Source organism: Saccopteryx leptura, chromosome 1, assembly GCF_036850995.1.
Source record: "Saccopteryx leptura isolate mSacLep1 chromosome 1, mSacLep1_pri_phased_curated, whole genome shotgun sequence".
NCBI classification, from domain to species: domain Eukaryota; kingdom Metazoa; phylum Chordata; class Mammalia; order Chiroptera; family Emballonuridae; genus Saccopteryx; species Saccopteryx leptura.
Window position 1 is genome coordinate 340,341,679 of NC_089503.1, and position 17,695 is coordinate 340,359,373.

At 38.5% G+C, this 17,695-nt stretch overlaps 1 protein-coding gene across 1 annotated transcript in view; it reads left to right on the forward strand.

The window, feature by feature from the left end:
- Window positions 1–474: 474 nt before the first annotated feature.
- TBX18 (T-box transcription factor 18) overlaps window positions 475–17,695 on the forward strand; it is a 29,212-nt gene continuing 11,991 nt past the window's right edge. Inside the window, exons 1-5 of the mRNA XM_066358930.1 lie at window positions 475–1,017; window positions 2,149–2,353; window positions 4,488–4,589; window positions 7,551–7,722; window positions 15,285–15,452. Coding sequence (XP_066215027.1) covers window positions 720–1,017; window positions 2,149–2,353; window positions 4,488–4,589; window positions 7,551–7,722; window positions 15,285–15,452 — 945 coding nt within the window. The 5' untranslated portion in view covers window positions 475–719. The remainder of the gene's footprint in view (window positions 1,018–2,148; window positions 2,354–4,487; window positions 4,590–7,550; window positions 7,723–15,284; window positions 15,453–17,695) is intronic.

Consider the following 17,695-nt stretch of genomic DNA (forward strand, 5'->3'; position numbering starts at 1 on the left):
TTCAGCGGTTCTAGGTCCTGGTGAGGAAAGCTGGAGACTGGGACTGGACTGGGCTGGAGGAAGCGAGGAGATGAAGAAGCAAGGAGACAGACCCGGCCCAGCTCCTGGGGTTGGCACGTCTAAGCCAGACGGCGGCGCTTTTCACTCTAGGTTTTTTGCAACCTTGTAAGGAAGTGGGCGCGGGCTGCCCGGAGTCGGCGCCTTCTGATTGGCCGACCTTCTCGGTGATTGACAGGGCTCCGTACTCCTCCCCCGCCGCTTTATTGACACTAATGAGCAAGTTCTTCCCACCGCTCTCCTGACTGGAAGTGCTGACAGATCAAGGCAACAAATTTCAATTACAATCCCTAATTTGTGTCCGCAGAGTGTTTTTTACCCATGTTATTCCTCTTTGGCGCATCAGTCGAGGCAGATCTTGGAACAGCAGGAAGAGGTGGAAGGGGTGGGAGCGAAGGAGTACATCAGTGAGAGAGCGCGCGCGAGAGACCGAGGAAAGGAAAGTTGGCGGCCGCACCGCTGGTTCCTCGGATCCCAACACAAGCGAGAAAGAGGAAACGACAATTTTACTTTTGCCCGTGGCGGGGAAGGGGGGCAGATCTTGGCCTGTGGAAGGCCCTAAGAGTCGTTCAAAGTTTTTAGTGGGAGAAGGAGAGCGAGTGTGAGCGTGAGCCCGCGTGAGTGTATATGAGCGAGAGGCGGGCGGGCGCCGGGCGGCGGGGATGGCGGAGAAGCGGAGGGGCTCGCCGTGCAGCATGCTAAGCCTTAAGGCGCACGCCTTCTCCGTGGAGGCGCTGATCGGCGCAGAGAAGCAGCAACAGCTTCAGAAGAAGCGGCGAAAGCTGGGCGCGGAAGAGGCGGCCGGGGCGGTAGATGACGGTGGCTGTTGCCGCGGCGGCGAAAAGGGCTCCTCTGACGGAGACGAAGGCGCTGCGCTCCCGCCGCCGGCTGGGGCGGCATCCGGGCCCGCCCGGAGCTGCGCGGACCTGGAGCTGAGCTGCGGCTCCCGGGGAGCCGCGGGTGAGTCGGCCCCTTTCCACCCAAGTTCGCGGCGCGTTCCCTCCTGGGTCGCGCGGGCCGCGGAGAAACTGGACTTTTGCAAGCCGTGGGCGTGCGCGAGCGGGGTGTTCCTGCGCGCCACTAGCGCATTAACCTTGGGTGTCGGGGCGCAAACCTCTCCGTCGCCCTGGGTGCTTTCGCCGTGCAGCTCGTGTCACTCTCCAGACGGTTAGAACGCCGCTCCCAGCCTCGCTCCTCGGGCTGCCGCCCGCCGCTCGGCGATCCGCGCCCTCTGCGGCTGCTGTTTGCCGCTCCCCGCCGCGCACATCTGTGCTTTCCGCCTCACTCGGGGTGCCAGCCGATGGGTGCTCCTTTTTCTTTCCTACTTTTTCTTTCCTAGTTTTTAGAAGCATGGAGGTGGAGGGAGCGACGGCATGCCCCCCCCCTCGCCCCCCAACCGGAACAAATGCCCTAAAGCATTTGGGCAAACCAGGAAGAGGGCGGTGTGTTTGCTAACGTGGTTTCCCGAGGGGTAGCCGAACCGCTTCCCTTCCCTTCAGCTCGCGATCCCCGCTGCCAAGGCGGTCAGCGACCTCGGGCTTGCTTTTCGCGCTCTTCTCGGCCCTTAGCTGTTTGACTAAGAAGCTCAGGCCGACCCGGGAGTTTGGCGCGAGCGGAGTATGAAATGTTTCTGGTGGATGCCTGCGGCCCAGCCCAAACCCAGGCGCTGCGGACTAGGGGCTTTCGCTGTGTGCGCTCGGGGGCGCGGGGTGTGTCGGGGTCTGCGCTGGGGACCTGAACGCGGGAACCCAGCTCAGGCTCCACTGGGCACGCATTCCAGACCCCGGTGCAAAACTTATTTTGGGGCCTTGACCACTCTGAGACTGGGAGGTTGGGTGGACTCGGCCCGCAGGCTTCTGGAGGACTTAGGGACTTTGGGACGAGGGGCCCTACTTGGTCGCTTGGTCGAGCGTCCTTTGGTGTTAAGTGCCGGAGACCTGTTTGTTAGAAGGACCCGATGACAGGAAAGTTGCCCCTTTTCTCCTGGTCCCTTACTTCTTCTCCCCAGCCTCTCTCTCGAAGTCAGTCTCCCGTTTAAGATTCTCGACTTGGGCCCTCACGGGTTACCCCTCTCTACTTTTTGCTGCCCAGGAGGTTGTGAGGACAGCTTCCTGCAGGGCACTTCCCCACTGGCGTCCCCCGGAGGCTCCCGGAAGGGCTCCCCGGCGCCCGCCCTGGCCAGGCCCGGGACCCCGCTGCCCTCGCCGCAGGCCCCGCGTGTGGATCTGCAGGGAGCTGAGCTCTGGAAGCGCTTCCACGAGATCGGCACGGAGATGATCATCACCAAGGCAGGCAGGTAAAGCACGAGCTGGCGCGAATGGCCCCCAGCCCTGGCCTCACCGCATCCTTAGGTGGGTTAGGAAGAGGGGTCTCTGGTTAACTTTTTCGTATACACAGTACATGGCCTCGGTAGTGGTTCACTTTTGAGATTGTCTTTGCCTACCTACTCTGGAGTGCAGTCGGTGAGGGGAATAGTCCGGCCGCTCTCTTTTTGGATGCTCAAGAGAAAATCACCACCACCGCCAATATGGTAGCTCTTTCGATTGATACTCTGCGTGTAGGGTAGTTACAGATTCGTGGTCATATTTACATCTGTCCAGGCATCTATTTAGTCCCTAGTTATCACTTTTGGTACTATGGAACAGAATACATCCCTCTCTTCTCCCTGACTTAAAAAAAAAAAGCAGTTTACTCTAGCAAACTATAGCTTTTTTCAGATTTGATACCTACATATTGGTTCTTTACCAAAAGATTTTCTTGCGTTGTGAGAACGTGGTGTGTTGCGCTATTTTGATATTAGGCTAGGATGAAAAATTACTAGAATCCCCGGTTATACGTGCTTAATTCCTGCAAAAATGGTTGCCCTGATTTTTAAAAACCCACTTAGTAAGCCCAGAGTTACATAATTTAACATTACTTTTTTTTACTAAATGAAATCTAACACATTAGTTTAACTTTGCTGAAATACTATAAAAAATTGTAAGGAGTTATATCCGCTTTTTGAAAGTGAAATTTGCACCTCCCTCATTTAATAAAATAAATGATTTTTTTTGGTTAAATCATATTAATTTGAGGCAGGCACAGAAATATATTCATTTTAAAGTTTTTAGTTCATTTAGTGCAGTGAAATCTATGAATAATATCTTCCTTAAAAGGAATGTAAAAAGCACACACAACTCTTTCAGGGAGTACACATGGCGAAAACCTGGATAGCATAAAAGTATCCGAACTTATTAGAAATTACAAAAACATATTTTATTGAATCCATATGCTACCTTCTACATTTTCACAGAGCTATTATTAATGATCCAAATTCAGTCTTCAACAACACAAAGCAACAGTTGTCTTATAAAGGATGTAGTTAAAGACCTTTACTCTTTATCTTACAGGTGCACTGAAATAACACTAAAACAGCCAGCATATTAAACTGTTCTCATGCCTAGTAAGGAATAATGGACTTTCTTTTTGTGCAAGAGGTCTTTAATGGTATTATTGTTATAGAAAAAAAATGGTAAATAGCTGTACTAAAATTTGTGTTATATGGTAAATTAGCAAAAATTAGATTAACTGAAAAGGTCCTAGACATCAATCATTAAAGTTTTTTCTTAAAGAAAGAACTACTCTATTTTTTTTATATATACAGTAATTTGCTATTGTAGTCCTTGCTACTGTGTGCTTTAAAAAAATATAGGTGCATTTAGGTTAGCATCTCTTATGATATGATTCTCTGGGGAGCCAAGAGAAATTTGGATTTTCATTTGTCTTAAATAGCAATGTTTTGAGTAACTGTGGTTAAATAAGAAAGTATTTTCAGGTTATGGTGGGGGAAGGAATGGTTTTGTAAATATACATTGTGTTTAGTTTCTGCTTTCAATAAAGAAGTTTTACTATACCTTTCAAATTTAGAGCAACTTTTGCACTTCACCTTTACCATGCTGCAGACAGGAAGTCTTGTCTCAATAAAGAACATATTGTTTGGTTATAGCATGGCACATTGGCTCCTTGTGGTTTTTTATAACCCTTTTAAAATTTCACATTATAATATATTTTATCACTTTTAGGAATTCAAATTTTCTATTTCTACCATTTGGAATATTTTGTTATTTGTATTAAAGTAAATATGCTTATTGATTTTTAGAAAGTGCTTCCTTTAGGGCATTTACTCCTTCAGTGTATAAAATTCTTTTGCTCTTAGCTTTACTGACATTTCAATAAACACAGGATCCAAGTATAGGGTATAACCAATTACATTTAAAAGCCTCAGTTTTTTTTATGTCCTGTGTTCTGATTCTTGAATTAAATTATCAATCAATGCTAAAAATTTGTTTGTGTGAAAAATACAGACTCTAGAGATTTCTTTTCCTTAAGCACGTGTAGTCATAAACAAAAACAAACCCCAAACCCTTTTTCCTGCCCTGCCTCGTACATAGGCGCATGTTCCCAGCCATGAGAGTGAAGATCTCAGGATTAGATCCTCACCAGCAGTATTACATTGCCATGGATATTGTGCCAGTGGACAACAAAAGATACAGGTACGCTGATTGCATGGATAAGGAGGAGAAGAAAACACTTGAATTTTACAGTCTATGTTGCTTTGATCTGTGACTATGATGTTTGTTTCCAAAAACCTGTAGAATTCGCACATCTGTAATCCACTACCCTTCATGTCCAGTAGCTCAGAGGATGCCTTCTCATACAGTAAAATGTGGAAACTTAATGTATTGTTTTGCTTTTCATCGACACAGAAATATCTTTAAGTATTGAGGAGTTTTAATAGGGGCCAGTTTAGTGTTACTAAACCAAGTGTGTCTTTTATATTGATTCTCATTTTGATTAGAATTTTGAGAGGAAATGTTAAGTAAAATTTCTACATATACATAATACTTAATGAAATGTTTTGTTTTCCTTGTGGTTGTTACCTTTAAATAAATTTTCTTTATCTGGGTACATTCAAAATTGTATCTGTGTGCAGGCTCTTCCCTTTAATTTGAGAAAATGAAGATTTTTCATAATTCAGAAAAATAAAACCTCATAATTCGTTACAATTTTCAGATCTTTAAACTGATTTTGAATTAATTATCTTAGTGTTTTTTTTTTTTTTTTTTTTTTTTGCTTGGTAGTTTAAAAATCTGTAGTACTTAGATTTTGAAGAGAATATATTTATATAGACATCAAGTAAAGTTGAAAAAGATATACATTCTTCAGTATCAAGCCAATCTTTACTCTTTTACTTCTGCAAGTAAGCAAATCAATAATTTTAAATGATGATGCTTTTTTATTTTTCTGAGGAGTTAAAAATGCTAACAGTTAAAGAAAGAGATTTTGAGTGGAAAACCAGAAAATGCTGCTCTAAGTTGTTGTTCTCTTTGTTTCTGTTATATATATATAAACACCAAGAGCATTTAAGTTTTTTAGTGAAATCAAATTTGTTTTTTTACCGCTTTTTAAAATTTAGAGAGGTGCTTTTTGGAAACAGATTTATAGTGTCAAAGTATACAGATTTAATTAGTACAGGCACATATGGAATACTAAAAATCGGTAATAAAAAGGACAGTTTTATTATTTTTGTTTGTGTATAACTTATATTACTTATTTTAATTAAATAACTCATTAGGAAGTTTTGCTGAAATTATCTACTGCATGACAGAAGTTAGAAGGCATTGAAGTTTACTTTTTAAGTGTGCTTGGTTTTGTGGTGAGGAAGAGAATGTAGTTCTTAATGAGCCTAGAAATTTTTTCTTTCTTTTTTAAGTTTGTCTCATATTTCTTTCTCCAAATCTCTTCCATATATTTTGGATGGTTTGTTTTACCTAACTGATTCTTATCATTTTCACAGAAAACAAGAACAATTTCAAATATTAGTATTAAGTTGCCAGATTTCAAATGATTAAATCGTAAAACAAATTTGCTTTCACTTATATTGCTTCTCAAGAAATTTGTGTTTAGTATTTGTCTTTAGGATGTTTCACGAAGAATATGTAGCATGTAACATTTACTCTCTTAGTGGGTGTGGATTTTTGAACTATTCAATGTGCACACTTTTTTAAGGTTTTGATAGAGCATATTGCTGTATTTTGGTAATAACTCTTTATCCATAGTGCAGTATATATATTCTCTGTTATCAGAGAGTGGTATTTGGTCAAGTTAAAAATAATTGTGACTTATTAGAATGTAAAATTAATATTCACAAACTCCTGTGCACTTAGGAGCTTATTTATTGAAATTATACTACAAAATAAGGGACTTCTAAAAAACTGTTTTTAATTTTGTGATTATTTTTTTACCCAAGAAAAAGAATGAAAGAATAGAAGCCGTATTGAGCTGAAAGTAGAGTGAAATTTGTGATGATAGTTGAAACTGAGGGTCTCACCAGAGATATTATGAAAATGTTTCGTGCTGTTTTAAAAAGAAATATATGTACTACACAGGTAGTTTTCTCTGAGACTTTGTAAATTGTTGCTTTACATTGTTGGTCATATTTTACAACACAAATGAGAGAAAAACATCTAATTATACACAGTAATTTCATTTTCTGTCTTTTTCTAAGTCATTCATTGACATGCTGGTTTCTAGTGTTTGAATTAGTGTATTTTAAGTTAACCCTAATAAATAATAATCTGAATGTAGGATTAAATATTATGATTCTCTTACATTTACATTGTGATTTAAATGTATTATTCTGAATCAATATTTTTGATACATATAAACAAAAAGACTAGGATGTTTTGTCTCTTAATTAGGAGAGTAATATTAATTAGATATACCATAATTATCAAAGTTTGATTTATATTTTAACTAGTAGTATTTAAAAACTATTTACAGAGTTTTCTTAAAACAGTCAAGAAAGAGAAATACAGGAGATAAAATTCTACATTTTATGATTATACAAACTTTAAAAATTAAACATTTTATTTTCTTAATAGAGTAATAGGATTAGAAAATTCTAAATAATGGGTAAAACCTTTTTTGGTATGAAAATAAAGTTTACTGAAACTCCTCACGGTTTCCCCTTGCCCTTCTGCCATCTGTCCCATCATCAACTTGCACATAAGCCTAAAATGGGGAGTGATAATGGAAGTGGGGCACTTTTAAATATAACTCTCAAGTAGTTTTGAGATTTACTTAAAGGTGAACTTGACAACCTAATATTTGTCATGTCAATTGACTATCCAGATGAAAAATGGAAAATATCAGAATACAGACAGAACGTCTAACATGAATAGGTGTGATTCACAGAAATCAGTATACTTGCATTTATGGTGGTGATAGTATGCATGTTTTCACTAAACCCCTAACACACCACTCTGAGTGGTCAGGAGGCCACGGCGGCCTCAGAGAGTTCTTTAAAGGTTGTTGAAATTTTATTTTATATGCATTTGATGTAAAGAGCAAATCATTGTATTTTAGACTTAAAATTTTTTTTTGGGTTCTACTGAGTTGGAGATTCCAAAAAAGCAATAGTCCACATATTGAACTTTGTCATTGCCTTCTAGGTATGTTTACCACAGTTCTAAATGGATGGTAGCCGGAAACGCTGACTCCCCTGTGCCACCCCGGGTGTATATTCATCCAGATTCGCCTGCCTCAGGGGAGACCTGGATGAGACAAGTGATCAGTTTCGACAAGCTAAAGCTCACCAACAATGAACTGGATGACCAAGGCCATGTGAGTAGATGATGACCTTCATTATTCTCCATCCACCCTTGCATGACACACCCGTATATACTGTGCTGGACTGAAGGAAATAAACTTTTCTCAGATCATACTATTACTCGCCTGGTTGATCAGCATGAACCTAAGCTGTACAAAATCAAGATGATCTTTGCATTGGAGACTGTGCCTGGGGCTGGAGTATCCTATGAAGCGTTTAATAGAGTAAAACTAGATACTGCAGTTTGTATTGGAATGAAAGGACCCCAGACAGACTGTTTAGCCAAAACATTTGTTGAAATCCCAAGAGGTGCTAATTGTTATACTTGAATATGAGTATAGTTGGATTAGCTGGAATAATGAGTTATTGTGTCCTGCCTCCATCCAGCTCTTTTCCCAGCTGAGACTCATTGCTTCTCAATAATGTTCCATTCTCAAGCTCCTAATTGTTTTGTAATGACATCTAATGTGTCAAAATATGTTACAATAATCATTTCTTTTAGTCTTAAAAACTGCTGAAATATGATATGTAAGTCCGAGTCAGCCATTTCAATAATATAGTCATTTTAACACCTTATTAATTTTTATGCAGCATGTTCATAGGCAAGGTTTCTACATTATTTTAGTAAGTCGGTCTGGATACATGCTGATTTCTGTTCAAAGCTAACATTTCTATTAGGTTTCTGTTATTTGAGAGGGTTTTGATTGATGCAGGATTAAAATGCATTTTAACAAGTACATCATACATAAAATGAATACCAACTAGTTCATTTCTGAAAGGGGCAACTTAGAGATAGTATATTTATGAGCAAATCTTTTCAAACAAAAATACAAACTGTCATAAACTAGAGGTACTGTGATGACAGGATATGATTTGCAAGTTGCTAAACAATAACTTAAGCGCCTTGGCCTGATAGTTCGGTTGGTTAGAGCTTTGTCCTGAAGCACAGAGGTTTTGGGTTCAATCTCTGGTCAGGGCACATAGAGGAACAGATCAATTTTCCTGTCCCGTTCTTCCCCTTCTCTCTCTAAAAGAAAAAAAGAAAGAGAGAGAGAAAGAAAGAAAGCACAAGAGAGAGAAAGAAAGAAAGAGAGAAAGAAAAGAAAACAGAAAAAAGAAAGAATTCCAATAACTTTAACAATTAATCTTAATGAAAACATTCAAGTATAAATTTCATCATGGTATGGACATAGTATCTAGAATGTAAGATGCATCTCTCACTTGTTTTAAAACAGAATTCAAATGGTAGCATAGTAGATTTCATCTCTGAATCCAACTTTATGCCTTATATTTCTAAATTTTAGTACATTATTTTTTTTCTTTTTCTTCTTTGTTTATACAGTCAGGTTGTACCAATTATTTTTCACTTCACTTCAGTGAAACAACACTAGTTACTTCTGTCTCACTGAGGGAGCTGACTGGGATGCATTACCAGCATGTCCATTGAGAAATCTTTTATTCTTTTTGGAATAGAAGATTTAAAAAACAAATGACAGGAAGTATTACTTGTTATAAAAAAGCTTAGATATAATCTACTTGTTTGCATTCAACAGTTTGACAATATAGTGTCACCCCAATAAATTCAATAAAAAGGAATAAAAACAGTTTGAGAATATATTTTTTAAAGAGATAATTGGGTCTAAAAACAATATATTGTCATAGGTAAGGTACAAACTTCTTTTAAAAATTTAAATTAATATAGTCATCTTACAATTCTGATTCTTTCAGATAAGATTACTGGCTTTATATCTAATATCTGACATCTGTATAATACTAGATATAGATCTAGTAATTTATGTGATTTTAAGTTTGTAAATTTACTCAACTTTATTTAAAACAGTATTCTCTAGAGAAACAGAAACAATAAGATGTATATAAAAATATATAGGGAGATTTATTTTAAGGAATTGAGTCATGCAGTTTTCTGGGCTGGTAGGTTTAAAATCTGCATTGGTAGGTGGGCAGGCTAGAGACCCAGGAAAGAGCTGAGGTTGTAGCTTGAGTCTGAAGGCAGACTGGAGGTAGAATTTCCTCTTCCTCAGGGTCCCTCAGTCTTTTTCTCTTAATGGCCTTCAACCGAATGGATAAAACCCACCCAAAATATGGAGGGGAATCTGCTTACTCAAAGTGTACCGATTTAAATGTTAAGTTTATCTAACAAATACCTTCATGGCAACATCCAGAGTGGTGTTTGACTAAATATATTTATAGGTACCATGGCCTAGCCAAGTTGACACATAAAATTAATTATCACAAAGCGTTTGTTTAAAACACAAAAGAATACAAAGTGAAACTCAGTCATTTATAACTAAATAATTATTATATTTTACTATTAGGAAAAACAAAAACATAGCAGAAAATAGGAAAAAATCCATAAAAGTCTGTGTCATCTACCAGTGAAATTTTCCTTATAAGGTTGTGGTAGATGTTGTACTTTAATAAAGGGAAGTAATTAATATGTGTGGGGAACAGGGAGAGAAAGCTGTGTTTCTGCGCATCTTGGAAGCAAGTAAATTGCCTTCTCAAATGGTAGAAATGTATTCAACAATTGATAGTAGATGGAAAGTATAGGAGGGAACATGCTCTTTTTTGTTATTTATTTAAAAAACATATTGTTGAAGACTTTGAAAAATGTAGTACAAGATAAAAAACCATAGTCTCTGCCTTTGGTGATCTTCTAGCCTAGATGGGGAGAGCAGACACCCACAGAGATCATCTGTCAGCTCAGAGAGGTACAGATGCCACATTATTATTCTAGCTAGAAGAGACTGCGGAGGCTTTATGAAGAAAGTAGATTGTCTGTTGTATTTATTTGCTCAGTTTGATGACCTTAAATGAGTTTAGGTTAGAGATTAGGAATTTGTTTCTTATTCTATTATTGATGTGATTCAGGTCTAGGAAGATAGTAGTACCATTATGGTAGAATTTTCTAATTCATTAGTCCCTTGCCTCATGCAGAGACCTTTCAGGCAGGGGTCATCAAACTTTTTATAAAAACCGCCCACTTTTGCAGTGCTGGTAGACCTGGTCCCTACCGCCCACTAGTGGGCGTTCCAGCTTTCATGATGGGCCAATCATGGCGCTGTTTGGTTGCACGGTAGGGACCAGGTTGACCAGCACTGAAAAAGTGGGCGGTTTTTATAAAAAGTTTGACGACCCCTGCCAGGGATTCACCCCTCTGCCCTTATATGGTTGAAGTCCTCTCCCCCAATTGTAAAGGAAGTGATATCAGTCTCTAACTAATCAAGTTGTAGACTCAAATGAGAAATGATTTTCTAATTTTTTTTCTAAGTTGCTTTCTTAATTTTTGTTCTCCCAGTTCCCAGTTTTACTCTTCTAAAGATGTGCAGGTGTTCAACATAGTGACTTGAGAACTCCATGTAGATTTGAAACTTTTATTGAACCCAGAGTGATTGCAAGAATCATTCTACCAGGGCTGTGACTAGACCTATCTGCATGAGATCTGTGATTGTGTTACTGTGGTTTTCCCCAGAGTGACTTTTCATCTTTCCAAATACTAGAGATTGTTTAGAGACGAATATTGGTGAGAATCTAGAGTGGAAATATCCCACTGCTCCACAGCTAATCTTTAAATGTTGCAAAGATTATAGTCCTTACTTGCTCTTTGGGGAATCTATAGTAGGCTTTATGTTGGATGGTATACAAGCCGAGACTGGTCCTTGGGCTACCCATGTGTAGTTAGCATGCCTGGATAGGGTATTTCCTTCTTACCATGTGCATATTTCCCTATTCACCTGGAATTTGCTGTCTGGAGGGAAATATTTAGATGAGCATTTTTCTGAAGAATTAGAAGACATTTAGCAAGTGCACCTTAATCCTTGGCAGGACTTGTACCCACAGTGCTGGGGAGCTTTGGAAAGAGGCACTGCCAGGCAGCCACAGCCAGGCAGCCACAGCCAGGGTACCTGTGAAAGGGTCTGTTTTCCCAGCTACTGAGGATTCAGTGCTCCCACAGCACCCTAGCTCTAAGGTAGCCCTCACCCTCTTCTTCTGCTTGGGAATATGGTGGGAAGCAAGATATACAGGGGGGATTGATGAGATCTCCTTGATGGAATGAACTTGCAACAGCTTAGACGTCCAACACATTCATGTTTGTTAGAAAGTCACTGTGGCTCTCTAAGGCTTTTGTTCTCATGGGTTACGTTGAAATGAGAGGTTTTTGAATGAACCAAATGAGTTGATGAACGTGAAAGTAAATATTTGTAAGTAGTACTTTATATACAATGTCAAGCCTGAAGAAAAACCTAGGTTGTCTTGTTATGGAGCTTGCAACTTGGCGTTAGTGTATTGACCCCTACCATTTAATGTTGAGTCAATATTTGTATCACCAAAAATACAGGGAGCCAGATTTTTGTTATCTGCATTTCCTTGGTGCTTTGCTTAACTTGTTCCAGCACTGGCATTTAGGTCATCTAGAAATTTCCAGAGTCAGCAGGTAGTGTTTCCCTACTGGGCTGTTTTATAAGGCACAGCTGGCATGTCTGTCAAACTACAGGCACTTTAGGCCAGGGGTAGTCAACCTTTTTCTACCTACCGCCCACTTTTGTATCTCTGTTAGTAGTAAAATTTTCTAACTGCCCACGGGCTCCACAGTAATGGTGATTTATAAAGTAGGGAAGTAACTTTACTTTATAAAATTTATAAAGCAGAGTTACAGCAAGTTAAAGCATATAATAATAATTACTTACCAAGTACTTTATGTTGGATTTTTGCTAAGTTTGTCAGAATAAATCTTTATAAAACAACTTACTATAGTTAAATCTATCTTTTTATTTATATTTTGGTTGCTCTGCTACCACCCACCATGAAAGCTGGAATGCCTACTAGTGGGCGGTAGGGACCAGGTTGACTACCACTGCTTTAGGCCCATCAGATCAGAAATGAGTAATATGCTTCTTTTGACTCTAGCCTAGTGTCTTTAAAGTTGGAAAAACATGTATAAACTTGCAAAGCTGCACTCTATTATGGACATAGGCCCGTGTGGTATCTGTGCTACTAGATAATGCCAAAAAGGAAAGAAATCCTCCATCTAAACAGAACAGGGAGCATGGAACATGCAGATCAGATGTAATTATTTGAGTTTCAGTGATGGGCATTATCGTTGTGGTCTCCTGGTTTACAAGGCCAGTGTTCTCCTTGCTCTTCTTGTTCTTTAAAAAAGGAAGATGTTATTGACCACTCATCACGGTAAGTTTGGTAGTTTGTTAAAAATCAGATAATGCTATGTTATAAAGAAGAACTGAGGCTTGTTTAGCATTTCCCCCCAAATTTCCAGGGATATATTAAATACCTATAGAAAATATTGAAAATACTTTTGCTTCACTAATCTTCAGATTATTATTGGCATTTGTCCTTTAATGTGCAGACATAGGCATACAGAGGCACACATCAGCTATTGCTGTACCCTACCTCACTATAACTTAGCTTAAGTCATTTTGAAAATTCGGTAAGGATATAGACAAATAAATGTATGTAGCTATGTGGAGAAATGTGCTTGAGTCAACGAAGACTTCATAAAGCAAGAACCTCCTTTTCATTGACTGGTAAACAGAAACTCAGCTAGTGTTTGTGTTCTTCATTTCAAGTCAGTTCATTCTAGTCTCCTAAAATTAACTATGTATGTATTTATTATTTGTTTTATGTGAAGTAGCGTTCTCCAGTTTTCCTTCTGCTCTGGAAGTTGCTGACCATTAGCATCATTAGAATTAAATCTTGCTTCTGTGTTTTTCAGACTTTCTGCCTGACTCACAGCCAGACATACATTTTATGTTATGACCTAGTATGCTTTCACATGCAGAAAACGGTTTTGTGGAAAAAAAAATACTTATCCTTACTAAAAGCAGCACAGTCTGTTTTCTGCTTTATTTCATAATTTTATTTATTTAAAAATATTGATGATAGCAACCTTTTAAGTTAATTTTGTGAATCACTCATGGGTTACTGAACTTCTGTCCTTTTTTTAAACTTGGATAGAGACTTTCCCAGAGGTTGCCATGGCATGTGTGTGTCCCCAGGGGACGATGAGGAATGCCATACCCTCTCTCCCTTCCTCATACTTATTCTGCCTCCCCCTCAAGCATGTCTGCTATCCAGGCATTTTCTCCAGTAAAACAAAGGACATTCTAGGGTAAAAGTACAAAACAAAACTAACCACTACGCTGGTTGTTATCAGAGTGTAAAGACATCCTCTTGTAATTGCAATGCACTCTCTGGGTAGAAGGCTATTTGTATTTGGGCTGACCAAAGATTCTGATTTGTCGTATTAAACTACCTGATCCTGAAAAACATAAGGCAAGTCAACTACTATTTTTCTAAGACTTTTGTTAAAGCATTTCTCTTCCAAACTCCTAACAATCCAAAACCCGAATTCAAATCGTATTGCTCAGAAAAGATAGAGGTTTGTTAATGAAACTTATTAATGAATATTTGAATGGAGTTCACCCTATTGGGTGATTCTATTTCTTTACCTCACATCCTCAACCTTGAAAGCATAAAACATAAAGAAAAAGAAAATTGTCCCTTAATTCCATCATTCAGAGATGATCACTGTTTATATCTTTGTATGGGTCCTTAATACTGTCTATTTTTATATAGTTGTGGTAAGTTTATAAACAACTTGGATCCTTTTTTGTATCATGTAAGATTTAAAAAGAAGCATTTCGTTATGTGGTTAAAAATGTCCTAAACAGCATTAGTAATGGCTGAATAATACCTTATCTAGTTGTGTTGTCTTTCATTAACTAACAAATCTACTCACGTGAGTGGTTATAGCTTTTCCACTGTTACAACTGGTGCACTGCACATCTTTGTACATGAAATGCCTTTCTGAATTTTGAATATTTCCTTAGGATAAATTCTCATAAGTGGAGTCGTTGGGTTGAAGGTAGTTGAAGTATATTATCAGGTTCCCCAGCAGAGTCTGAGAGTGCCAGGTTTTCTATCCTCGGGTGTCTGGGTTTCGGAGGCTTTGCTGTGATGGAGTTATGGACACTGGGATCACCATACAAATCCAAGACTTCATGAGCCACATGTAAGGCAGACCTTTAAAAATTAGCTTTAAAATTTCCTTTGCCCCTGAATAGACATGTTGCAGCCATTTACAGAAGAAGAATGTTCTCTGAAGAAAATCTTGGTGTGCAAATACTTATTTTTTTAAGGGATGGGTGTGATGGAATTTAAATAATCATTTCAATCTCGCTTTTGGTTTTATTGGTTTGGACTCTCTTGTTGCATTCAACTCATTTTAAGTAAAATACTTGTGAATTTATTTTTATATTTTTAGAAACAGAACACTAGATGTTAAGTTCACATGGCTGTACATGGGGTTTCACTTATATAATGATTTTTAAAAAAATTTTTGTGCACATTTTACAAATAACTTTCTAGCCCCCACCCCCTTCTCCAGTTTTGATATACTTTATTACCTTGGCATTTCTGCATTTTTTGGAAATTTTTATTTCCAACTAGAATTTCTTTTACACATTAAATATTTAGCTATGGTGTTGAGATTGGGCAGAGGTTCCTGATAAATTTGGCTTTTCTTTCCTTGACATAGATTATTCTTCATTCTATGCACAAATACCAACCACGTGTCCATGTCATTCGTAAAGACTGTGGAGATGATCTTTCTCCCATCAAGCCTGTGCCATCCGGGGAGGGAGTGAAAGCATTCTCCTTTCCAGAAACTGTCTTCACAACTGTCACAGCCTATCAGAATCAGCAGGTATTGTTCCCGGAATTGGTATCTTTGCAGACTTTTCATTTCATAGGTATATAGCAGGTTAGCTATTCTTTTTACTGTATCTAAACATTATGAATGGTCATAAAGCATTTGTCATATGTGATGTCCAAGGTGTATATATTATAGTAAAAATTCTTTACCCGTGATTCTCTAAGTAAAGCCACTCTAGTGAGGATTTTTTTAGACAAGAATGTGTCTCAGGACTGACAGTGTAGGTTTACTTTTCACTATGAGATAGTAAATTATGATGTCATAGTAAAATTATAAAGTGTGTGTATTGCCCAGGAAATAGACATGTGGAATATGAAGAGAACTGTATGATAGAATATGGGATTTTGTTCACTTTATTTTAAAACTACAATCCATGTATTATAAGAAATATCTCAGAATTACTTATTCTTTATAGTCTTTCTATAAACAAAAAGGGCTGTTTCTTTCAAGATATACTTTAATTGTTATAGAATGTGATACATATACTTATAGCTTGAGAGATGAGCAATTGTGGAATAATCCTATTCTAAAATTGGAAATAATTTGAGAAATGAAATATTCCTTGTCTATATAGATAAGTGTATATTTATTTTTAAAGCTGTGTCAAGTAGGTGAATAATTAAATCAAGCCAATTATTTAATCCACAAAATTCTGGCCAGTTTTCATAAGAAATAAGGATGTAGTTGAGGCTGATGTGGTCTGAGGTACATTTTATTAAAAATTTCAGTTGTCAGCAGATTTAAGTCTCCATTCCTCTTTAAATTTATATACATCTCAGTTAAAAGTTTTAAGACTTTATAATCTCTCTGTTGAGGTTTCTGTTCTTTTAAAGGACATGTAGATCCTGTCCCATGCGACCTCCTTTAAGGCTGAGAGGCTCATCCGCTCTCAGCTGTGTGGAGACACATGTCCTACAGCTGGAGCTGTCCTGTCCTCTCACATTCCCAGTGTCATGCTTTTATACAGGCTTTCAGGAAGTAACAAAAAATTAACCTTTAGAAGGGGTGGAGATAATATGGAAGAGATAGTCTTAAAATATTGTAGGTGCAGAAAATGAATTTTTTAAAAGGAAAATGTAATGCATGAGGAAAAAAAGCAGAGTATTTAAGTACCTTTCAAACAACCTGATTTATCTTCCTTTTGTCTCTGCCTTTTTCTCTTTCTTGAACACAGAAATTAACTGTTTTAAATATGCTATTTTTCTCCTGGCCTCTGTGATACAGTAAGAGGGTAATTGATAGTGATAAAATGCAATCTTGTTCATATTTAAACTTCCCAGCTACTATTTTGAAGAACTTACGGAAATTTGGTAAGCAGCCTAGCCTGCTGGTTAACAGCATGGGCTCCAGAGCCTGGGGTCCCAGCCCAGTTCTACCACCAAGAAACCTTATGATCATAGGAAACTTAAGCCCCAGTTTAAAAGAAAACATAAAGTTGGGATAATAACTACATGGAAGTTGCTATGAGGATTAAACACAATAATAGGCATAAAACTTGAGTACGGCATACATGGTATGCACTGAATAGATGAGATGTCAGTAATGAAAATAGTAATCATGCTATATAGCTCTGTTTAAACAAGGCACTATTATATAAATCTGTACTCTTTTTAAAAATACTATTTTAAATAAATATTTAAGTTATTTAATGCTTTTACAACATTATTTAATGAACAGAGAATTGAACCATAATGAATTACCATAAAGAATTACTTTGGCCCTGGCCAGTTGGCTCAGGGGTAGAATGTTGCCCAACCTGTGGATGTCCTGGGTTTGATTCCTGGTCAGAGCACACAGGAGAAGCACCCATCTTTTTCTCCACTGCTCCCTCTCTTCTCTCTCGTGCTCTCTCTCTCTTCCTTTCCTGAAGCCATGGCTCGATTAGAGCGAGTTGGCCCCAGGCGCTGAGGATGGCTCTATGGCCTCCACCTCAGGCATGAAGAAGAGCTCAATTGTTTAGCAATGGAGCAACACCCCAGATGGGCAGAGCATCGCTCCCTAGTGGGCTTGCCAGGTGGATTCAGGCCAGGGCTCATGTGGGAGTCTGTCTCTGCCTCCTCTCCTCTTAATGAACTAAAAAAAAAAAAAAAAAAGAAAAGAAAGAATTCCTTTAATGAATGAGTGGCAGACATAGTAAATTCATTATCAGAGCCTTACATGATATCATCTACAATGTAGTTTTATCCACACACTAAAACCCTATCATGTGGAATTCATGTATCAGGTATAAATGG